The sequence below is a fragment of the Anas acuta genome, chromosome 4 (assembly GCF_963932015.1).
Source record: "Anas acuta chromosome 4, bAnaAcu1.1, whole genome shotgun sequence".
Classification (NCBI taxonomy): domain Eukaryota; kingdom Metazoa; phylum Chordata; class Aves; order Anseriformes; family Anatidae; genus Anas; species Anas acuta.
The window spans coordinates 32,090,035-32,100,348 of record NC_088982.1 but is presented as its reverse complement, the minus strand read 5'-3'; the positions used below and the strand labels follow the sequence as shown (position 1 = coordinate 32,100,348).

At 53.1% G+C, this 10,314-nt stretch overlaps 1 protein-coding gene across 1 annotated transcript; it reads left to right on the top strand.

Annotated features, from left to right (window-relative positions):
• Positions 1-3,634: 3,634 nt before the first annotated feature.
• On the top strand, positions 3,635-9,516 carry HPSE (heparanase). Its single transcript, XM_068680600.1, has 12 exons — positions 3,635-3,941; positions 4,842-4,987; positions 5,599-5,724; positions 5,822-5,995; positions 6,076-6,247; positions 6,376-6,423; positions 6,934-7,027; positions 7,299-7,405; positions 7,485-7,599; positions 7,863-7,981; positions 8,113-8,259; positions 8,649-9,516. Exons 1-12 carry the CDS (start codon positions 3,772-3,774, stop codon positions 8,806-8,808), a joined length of 1,578 nt encoding a protein of 525 aa, XP_068536701.1. The 5' UTR covers positions 3,635-3,771; the 3' UTR covers positions 8,809-9,516.
• The last annotated feature ends 798 nt before the right edge of the window (positions 9,517-10,314 follow it).

Sequence of the window (10,314 nt, the reverse complement as noted above, 5' to 3'; positions counted from 1 at the left end):
GTTGTATTCATTTGAAGTTTTTTTTAAGCACCTCTTCAGCAATAGACCAAAATTAAAAAAAAAAAAAAAAAGTGCTATTAAAATCATTCTTAATACATAGTTCCAGGAACACTTAGGGGACTGCACTAAGTAGTGGTGTGTACTTGGTCCTAGAGCTTAGGTTAATAGATGGCTTAAAAAGCAGAGTAGAAAATGCCTAAGTGTGGTAAAAGATTTGAACAGCCATGTATGAGTGAAGTACTCCAAAATTCCTTCAGGTAGGAATCCCTATGTCCTAGGAGTAGCTAATGGAGTGAGAAGTAGAGCTGTAGTTTTAATGCAGGAGTGCCAGAGTTGCACAGGGAATTGTAGCTACTATCTAGTCTAGGCATTTTTTAACAGATTGGAACACCAAATCACTACTCAGTCTCTGCAAATGCCTGAAGAGACAATTTACTAAGCCTTCTAAATAGTTTAAATTTGCTTTAAAGGTTTTTAAACTTCATTGTTGCATATGAAGACTGACTTTTTAAGTCAATCTCAGAAGCCATATAAACAGAAGTAGCTTGAAAAAATGCCTGAAACATGCAGCTGTGACACAGTAACCTCCTTTTCAAAGCTGGTGTGTAGTGCGTGATAATGTTGAAGTGTTTCACATGAAGAGTGACTTGAAAGCTCTGCCAGATGGATGGGTTGAGCCATGGTAGCTTTTGTCAATATAAGCTTAAACTTAACCTATAGAGTGCCTTTGTGAAATGAGCCAGCCCTTCCAGCTAAAGGAAACCTGAGGTAAACCTTTGACAAAAAACATTAAATAACTTGGTCTTGTAGTCAGTTCTACCCTAGTGTGCAATTGTGTTGGGATTCCAGAGGTAAATGGGAATGTTTTTAAATCCCAGTGGGGTTTGTAGTAAAGGACTGGATAAGGTGGAACTCCACAGAAAAAAAGGTGTGAACAAATTATATGTGTTTCATTGCTGACTTGGTTGCTATCAAACCATTGTTTATCTAACCCAGCAATTGAGTAAATGCTTTGTGTTAGCCTTTCTTTTGACAGAAACATGCCTCTAACACCAAAATTATGATAGTTTGTAATGGCTTAGGAGCTTTAATAAACAGAAGTGTATGCTTTGAGTATTAAAACAGGCTGAGAACTTCAGCTGCCCTCTTTAGGGGAACATGAGTTATTTCCACAGCTAGATGGGCAGTGCCTGATGCTTGAGGCTCCATGACACATGGTTTTGGGAACACCAGAACATGTTATGTTGGTTCTTACAATAAGATGGAACTGTCCCCCAGGTGCAGCAGTAATATTTGCCATGGTCTGAGGTTATCTAAGCATGTCTCCGCCTGCCTTGCCCTTCTCATTAGGTGAAATGTTAGAGAAATGTTGATAACAAATTAATCAATCAGTTCACGTGAAATACCTTTAAAAGAGGAGATGCTCATTCAAGCAGAATTCTGTTTGTTCTGAGCTGTGTGTTCTACTTCACAGACATCTGGAGAAATTTTAGTTATGCTTTTAAGACCTGGCCAGCTGCTCTAAAGGCTCATTGGTTTGCTTCACTGATTCTGAAACTTGAAACAGTCTTGCATGCAACTTCATAATGAAGGGATTAAAAAATAAAGGACTGTTACGTGTTTCTCTGCGTTAATGCAATAACAGATGTGGAAATAACCTGGTAAATCCTCACCCAAACGCTTAATGGGAAATGAACCTCTGCCACAGTAATTGTTACATACCATGAAAGCACCAACATATACAAAACGAGCATGCCTTTTCAATTTTTATGCTGAAGGGGATCAGCCAGGGGCTTCACACCTACATGTGCCCCTTGGAGAATGGTGGTAGGAGTTTGTGGTGGGAGCAAGCAGGCGCCTTCAGGCCTCAGTTAATGCTAGCTGGGGAAGTTAAAGGGCAGGTGTGGTCACCTCTGCTGCTCAGCTTCCGCAGGCTGGGCTGTGCCATCACGACTCCCACAGGATTTCTGTGACTAGTTGTTTAAGTGAATGGGACAGAGGTGCTTTGCACTAACCCTTGTGCAACGTGTAACTTATTTTTCTGAAATCACATCGTTAATCAAAGTGGAACACATTTCAGATTGCATTCCCTTTCTTCAGTACTTACAGAGCGTGAATGAAATGCTTTTCCAGAACAGCTTTCTTACCTGGGTGGAGACAGGTGAGGAACAAACAGGTGCTGCTCATGGTGTTTGTGCGCTGCTGGATGCTGCCAAATGATTTTTCTGGGCCAAGTAGTGCACTGGTGCCTGAAATGGAGGACGATGTGCAGGCGTAGGGAGAGGTTTGCATGGGGTGGATGGAGGCACGTCATCAGCGGCTGTGCTGTGGGAAAGCCTGTGCCAGGACGATTTGGAAGGCAGGGGTTTCCCTTGGTTCAAAGAGATGGTTCCGTCCTAAGGCTTCTGTAAAAAGAGGAAGGAGCAAGGATGACGACCTTGTCTACGTGAGATCATGCTCGATGCTTCAGAGCTGAGGTAGGGCAAAAGCATGTACTCAGCTGGGTGTCCCTAACAATTTCATCATACCCCCCTGTGGGGTGGAGTATTTCTTAAACTTGACATCCACCCACCCTACTGTTAAGGAGGCAGCACGGGGGTGGCAGCAGCTTGCATAAGCACCTCGATAGCTCTGTCCCTGCTCTTGATTCCAGGCTTTGTGTGCTCCAGCTTGGTCTTTGCTCACGTAGAGAAATTCTCCAGCTAATTAATTCAGGGATTTGTGGCACAAAACGGGGACAACGAGGAGTGACACGAAAATTACGTGGGAGGTCTTTGAGACAGGTAGCATGTTTTCTCTATCGTTTAAGAAAGAGAGAGTTTTCAAGCGTGTAGTCTGCTCTTGCAACTTTGTTTTGTCTCACTGAGGTTTCTCAGGAAAAAAAAAAGAGATTAAACGCTAGCGTGATGCCACCAGCTCTGCTCACCTGCATAAAAGCTGCACTGCCCCCAGACTGTTTGCCTTCTGTACCAGGTATTTTTCCCTTCTGCATTCCCTTTGTACGTACATACACGAGTGGAGGTGAGAGCCACACCGGCCCCATGGCAGGGCTGGAATGGAGCTGCTGTGAGCAGCAAGGAAGGGCATAGGGCACATCCTGGCTCACAGTGAAGTGCTCTGCCTGAACTTCCGTACGTGGCAAGTGCTTCTGTACCCACCTCCCTTATTTTCCAAGATTTAACAATGTGCATAACGCAAATGTGGTGTGAGAAGTGTCCAAATCAGTGACAGAGCTTGCTGCTGAATCCTTGTATAGCTGTACTTGCTATAGCTGTACTTAACAACCTATAGCTGCAGCTGGAGGATTTTGCACCTGCTCTATGCCCTCTGTGGGTTGCACCCAAACCACCTGAAACACCAGCCCTATCCCTACGTGGTGAGAAACACGGAGTGGCCCTGAAGCCTTGTCCTCGCAGCGGGGCCAGGCAGCTGCTGCGACACCCCAAGGTGCGGGGACTGATCCTCCAGCAGGAGCCGGCACTGTGACCCAACCCAGAAGCCAAGGCACATCCCGGGTGGTGTTCCCCGAAATTGGCAGCGTTGCTGTGGCTGTGATAGCAAGAGAGGAGTGTCGCGGGTGTTTCCGCCCTGGCCAAGCCGTGGGCGTGTTTATGAAAGCGCTGATGCAGGCTGGTCGCTCTTGTGCTGCTGGCAGCTCGCTTCACATCGTGGAAAACCAAAAGCAGGCGCCTGGGCTGCGGGCAGCCGTGTCCCAGCGCACGGCCGAGCTCCGGCACGGGGGAGCGCAGGAGGAAGAGGAGGGCGAGAAGGATGCTGGCACCACCGCTGCTGCTGCTGCTGCTGGCTGTGCCGCTGCGGCAGGCAGCGGAGCTGCAGCTGGGGCTGCGGGGCAGCCCCCGTGGGACGGTGAGCCCAGCCTTCCTCTCCCTCACCCTGGACGCCAGCCTGGCCCGCCAGCCGCGCTTCATCACCTTGCTCAGGTGAGCCCCGGCAGGGGCTGGGCACGAGCTGCTGGTGGGGGCGATGGTGGCAGGGGCGATGGTGGCAGGAGGTGATGGTGGCAGGAGGTGATGGTGGCAGGAGGTGATGTTGGCAGGGGGGAGCGAGGAGGAGCAAGGCAGTGGCTGCTGCGTGCAGACAGCTCCACGGGCTAGAAGCGATCTGAGCCTTCCAGCAGCTTCACAAACATCCGGCAGGGCATCACTGCAACACGTGCCGAGGAGGCTTTGTCAGATGCCTTTTTTTTTTACCCCCTTAGAAACTCCTGGAGCAGTTCAGGACTGCCAAGTGATTCCTGCTCCTTCAGCTCCAACTCTTCCTTTTCTTCCCTCCTCTCACTGCTTTTTTTTTCACACTCTCTTCCTTTTGATTCAACTTCTTGTTTTCTTTTTGGAAGCTATTTCATTTCTTCCCTTCTCGTCCTTCCCCAGTCCCATTTTCCAGCTCTGCCTTATTCCCCCGGAGCCGGAAGGCACCCCCAGCTTTATCTGAACGCAGCTCTGGATGCCGTCTTGGCCGCGGCGGTGCCGCCCAGGGAGCAGGAAGTACTTGGTGGCCCCTTATCTGCTGGGTGTCCCCGCAGGGTGAGATAAGGCTGCTGCCAGCCCAGACAGCTCTGCCCTGCATGGCTCCTCTGGCACAGGCGGTGCTGGAGCCGCACGTCCCATGCAGCTTTTGTTTCACTTGAACACTGGTTTTGGTACAAAACCCATCCATTTGGTGGTTGCTCAAGGGAATAGGGGGTGATGGGGCACAGCCAACTTGAGGTCCGCTTTCTGATGGGCCAGGCAGCCCTCTGGGTGCTGGCGATGCTTCGCCTCCGTGTGGGGGTCACCCACACTGATAGCTTCTCAGTTAGCTTCTCGCTGCCCTGTCCACAGCAACCCCAAGCTGCGCACCCTGGCCAGAGGGCTCTCCCCAGGATTCCTGAGGTTCGGTGGCACCAGCACGGATTTCCTCATCTTCGATCCCCACAAGGATTCGACTTTGGAAGAGGAAATCCTCTCAGGGCTCCAGGCTGAGGAAGGTAAGGGCTGGATGGGATGCGAGGCTGATTTCCACAGGCTGCGCAGGCTCCACCTCTCGGCATCACTGCGCCTTGGGCTCCTGTCTTGCCCTGCGCCTCATCCCTCCTTCGCCTGCCAGGGTACAATATGGGCTCTGCGGACACAAAATGCCTCTGCTGACTCGTGCTGGCGTCACCCCGGAGCCAGGCGAAGCGGTCAGCAGAGGAAGCAGCTCCGTATCGCCCGAGCACAGGACAGCTCCAGCCCTGCTGCCGCTGGGGTTTCCACAGGGCGCTCTGGCAGAAATAGCTTGGGGTGCAGCCACCACGAAGCACGGTGTGGCCTTTATTCCTATCCATCACCTTAAACTGGGCATAATATATGTATTTTGTATAGCTACAGTACATATATATATATATGTAATACGTATAGACAGACAGACAGACACCTTTTTCTACACGGTTAATGTACCAATAGTGGAAGCAGAGGTGCATTGTGCAGACATGGGTGCCCACTGTTTAACCCCAACAAACCACTGCTGTTTCTGTGTGCTGGGCAAGGCTCCTCGCACCTTTAGCCCTTGCTGTGAAGGCGATGGCTTTGTTGCTCCCATCCTCCTCCTGCCCTGCAGGTGCCTGTGGAGCACAGCCTGGCTTTGCTGCGGTGCAGGAGCTGCTGCTCGCCCAGTGGCCCAGCCAGGAGAAGTTGCTCCTCACAGAGCATTCCCAGAAGAAGCACAAAAACACCACCATTACAGGTAAGGATTGATGGATTTACACAGTGGGGCTCGTAACCGGGGGGGTGCAGGTCTCCGTGGTGAAAGGGTGGTGGCTGCCTGTGCCTCCTCCCCGCAGGGCACACTCTGGACATCCTCCATGGCTTCGCCAACTGCTCAGGCTTCCACCTGGTGTTCGGGCTCAACGCCCTGCTGCGGCGACGTGGCCGGGAGTGGGACAGCTCCAACGCCGGGCAGCTGCTGGGCTACTGTGCCCAGCGTGGCTACAACCTCTCCTGGGAGCTGGGCAACGGTGAGTGCGGCCACAAGCGCTCCTTGGGCACGGACGGGCCCTGAAGCCAGCCCGGGTGCTGATGGGTGCATCCTCACCAGAGCCCAACAGCTTCAAGAAGAAGTCCGGCATCTACATCGATGGCTTCCAGCTGGGCCGGGATTTCATCCACCTGCGCCGGCTGCTGAGCCAGCACCCCCTGTACCGGCACGCCAAGCTCTACGGCCCTGACGTGGGGCAGCCCCGCAAGCACACCCAGCACCTGCTCAGGAGGTAGGGGGCACCCGCTCCAGGGAGGGACACCGCAGGTGCTGGGGCTGGGAGGGCTGGCAGGCGGTTATGGCCAGCCACCAGTGCCAGCTATAACCCTCTTTTCTGCCCCAAACCCACCGGGGTTGCAGCTTCCTGAAATCCGGAGGGAAGGTGATCGACTCCGTCACCTGGCACCAGTAAGTACCCTCAGCTGCCACTGCCACTCTGCTTGTTGTCTTTTTTTTTTTAAATAAAGCAGCAATCTGCACGTATGAATGGGACCGGTCGGCAGGTCCCGGGTGTCTCCGCAAGCTGCTGTGCAGTGGTTTGAGGGAGTGCATTTCGGTGCGCAGACCCCAAAGCCGTGCCGGGGTTTGCAGCGTGGGCGGAGCAGCGGGGAACGCAGTGCGTGCAAGGTCATCCTGCTGCTAACCACGTTTTACTGATAAAAGGAGAAGTGGGATGGGGAAAAGTGACAGCACGGCAGCTTTGCTTCTCCATTCGGCAGGCGGAGCTGGGTCACAGCTCTCCCCTTCGCACAGAAAGTTCCTGCTGGCATACGTCGCATATCAGCAGCTTCAATGCGTGCCCCCAGTCTGCCAGGCACGCCACGGGGCAGCGTCACGTGTGGCTGGGGCTTGCGCTGAGAGCAGGTCCCGGTGTTTGTATTTCCCCTTGGTTTCAGCTGCCTTTTTCCCCCCCTGCAGTTACTATGTGAACGGACGAAGCGCCACGAGGGAGGATTTCTTGAGCCCCGCAGTGCTGGACACCTTTGCCACAGCTGTGCGCGATGTCCTGGAGGTGCCCGCTCCTCTTACATCCTTCCCGTGTTTGGCTTCCAGGGGCCGTGCACAGAAACTGCACTAACGTACCCAGATCCTCAGGGATCCTCAGGGGTCTGCTGCTGCTGTCAGCGCCGAGCAGAAACGCTGCTTCTAGCGAGAGCAACAGCAGCTGCAGCGAGCACAAGCAGGCACTTGGCCAAAGTGCAGCAGTGACCAGCTCAGCAGCCCTAACCTGATCTTTTTCACCTTTTTCACCTTTTTCTCCTCTTCCCCACGACACCACACAGATCGTGGCCACGACGGTGCCTGGCAAGAAGGTTTGGCTGGGCGAGACCAGCTCGGCGTACGGCGGGGGAGCCCCCCAGCTCTCCAACACCTACCTGGCTGGCTTCATGTGAGTGGTGGCGGGGCACCCACGAGGGCTGCTGCTGCTGCGCCAGCCTCTGGTGCCACCTGCGTCTGGTTTCTGGCAGGTGGCTGGACAAGCTGGGGCTGGCGGCCCGGCAGGGGATCGACGTGGTGATGAGGCAGGTTTTCTTCGGGGCCGGCAGCTATCACCTGGTGGACGCCAACTTCGAGCCCTTGCCGGTGCGTAGACGGTGAGGCGTGCACTGTGCATGTGATCAGGGGAGAAACAAGCAGCTTGCAGCCGAAAGTGATAGGAGCTGGGATGATAAATTGTACCAGCAGTGACAGCCAAGGCAATGTGAAAAGCTTGGTAAAGAAAAAAAAAAAAGAATGTGAGGGGAAAACATTGCTGGAGAAAGGAATGCTGGACGGAGAGGTGTGTGTGCGTGGTGTGTGAGCGTGGTGCAGGGCAGTGGGTGCCGATTTCTCTCCTGTTCCCACAGGACTACTGGCTGTCGCTGCTCTACAAGAGGCTGGTGGGCACCAGAGTGCTGGAGGTCAGCGTGGCGGGAGCAGACGCACGGCGCCTGCGGGTCTACCTGCACTGCACCAACCCCCAGCAGTAAGGAGGGGTGAAATTGCCCCAAAACTGCATCCCAGGCCAGCGGCAAAGGGAAAACGTGCAGGTGCATGTGGTTGCTCCAAAAGCTCTCCATCCTCTGACGGCCGCTGTGCTTGCCTCTCACCCTACAGCCCCAAGTACCGGGAAGGGGACGTGACGCTGTTCGCCTTGAACCTCTACAACGTGAGCCAGACCCTGCAGCTCCCCAGGCAGTTGTGGAGCAAGCAGGTGGACCAGTACCTCCTGCTGCCCCACGGCAAGGAGAGCATCCTGTCCAGGTGAGCGGGCATCCTCCCTTGTGGCACGGGCCGAGCAGAGTGCAGGTGGGCTCTGAAACCTCCCCTTGTTTGGTGGGCAGGTGAAAACATCAAAACAACGACACAGAAAGCGCTGTTAACTTTTCTTCCCCCAAGTTGTGACTTGCCTCACGTCAGGTCTCCTAAATCAGGCTCGCTAGGATGAGCTGGCAGTCCCCTGGTGTTTAATTCCCTTGCTTGTGCAGGGGCTGCGAGCCACCCCTCCCGGAGGGAGCATGGCAGGTGCGGTGTGGGAAGCAGAGTTTGTTCCTGGGCTCTTTGTCGCGTGGCTCCGGGCACCTCGGCTTGCATCCAGAGCCAGGGGTGCTGCTGGCGAGCCTGGCTGCAACGTTGCCCGGGTGTCTCGGCAGGAGGGTGCAGCTGAACGGCCGCCTGCTGCAGATGGTGGACGAGGAGACGCTGCCCACGCTCCACGAGGCCGCCCTGGCTCCCGGCAGCGCGCTTGGCCTGCCCGCCTTCTCCTACGGCTTCTATGTGATCAGAAAGGCCAAGGCAATCGCCTGCATCTGAGTGCACTAGGGCACAGGACCTGTCGGGATGCTCAGTGCGGTGCCACACATTTTCCCTCGGCTGGGAGGCCGCAGTCACAAGATGGAGCTGTGGCCCCACGTTCTCCAAAGCCTTCGCTTTGCTTTGTCCGCTCGCACACGGCGAGGTTTTGCTCAACGTCCTCAGCACCCTGCGAACCTGAGAGCTCAGCAGGCTGGAAACACACGCACTGTACTTCCCTTCTGAAGCTCGAAAAGGACGCGACCAGCTCCACGGGGTGTCAGAGCAAGGGGTTGGTTTGTGTCTCACGAGAAAACTGCACGCCTCCCAGCAGACAGGTGTGCTCTGGGAGGCGTGATTAAAAGTGTGCCATAAAAAGGTGATATTTAACCAGTTTGTGAAGGGAGTGTTTGCCTGTGCAGTGTGTGCGTGTTGTGTGAAGGCTTAGCCACCAGGAAGTGATACACAGCGAAAATATGAATAGGAACAGCTGGGCTTGTGTGCACTGTCTACGTTCAAAATGAGAGCACGGAGCACAAAACAAGGGGGAAAGTCTCACGCTGTCAGTATCCAGTTGTTAACGTACTGTTGTTACTGCTGTAGAAGCTACAATTTAGAAACAGAAGTTAATGGTTGCCTGGTAGCTTCTTTTTAAAACTTTCTAACAGGTTTGTTTCAACGCTTCTTACTTTTATATCTGAAGATTTTGAATAAACTCAATTTATATCAGCTTTTTGCAGTTCTCTGTTTCGTTTTGTTTAAGGTTACTGATACCACAAAACACCCCACATGTCTTTCAGTTGTAAATCAGCTGCTGCTTAGGCACCTTTCACCACACACATCCAAGTAAATAAAAGTGTCAGAGATCCTGCCCAGCTGGGCTTTACTGTAAGCCAGTTCCTGGAAGGTGGAGCCACCTGAGTCATGTGAAAACAAGGAAACAGAGAAGCACCGGAGAATGGGGATGGGTTTGGCTGTCAGCACAGTCGTGAGGGAAGATGGCAGTGGGGCCTCAGCATCCTTTGGTGACTTCTTTCATGTTTGAAATGCTTTATCCCTTAGATTTGCCTTTGTTGGTCTGTTTGTTTTCTGGTGAGGGGCCAGGGCACTTTATAATGAATATAAGCCCATTGAATAAAGTCTTATTTTCTAACTTGCTGTCACAAGCTCCATAAAAGTACCCTGCAGGTGCCTTGGGATTTGCTGCTCTGGATTTGAATGAAGCCTGTGGTAACTGACCTCATCGTACTCACATGGTCCTTTGGAAATTTATTTACTGCCGTGGAGTACTACTTGTTGGAACGGTGAATGGAAAAGGCTGAAAATCACTTATCCTGCTTTTCTACTTCCTCTTGGTAGTCAACAATTCAGGGAACTACCATGGTTTTTGTGCCTGTGTCAGTCCTGAAAACCAAAGGAAGCGGAGCACGCGGCAGCAGTGACGTGTCACGCCGCCTTCCAAGAAAGCTTCAGGCGTAATTCTGGGAAGCTTTTATTGCAGACACTCCACCACGCAGCGCCAACTAT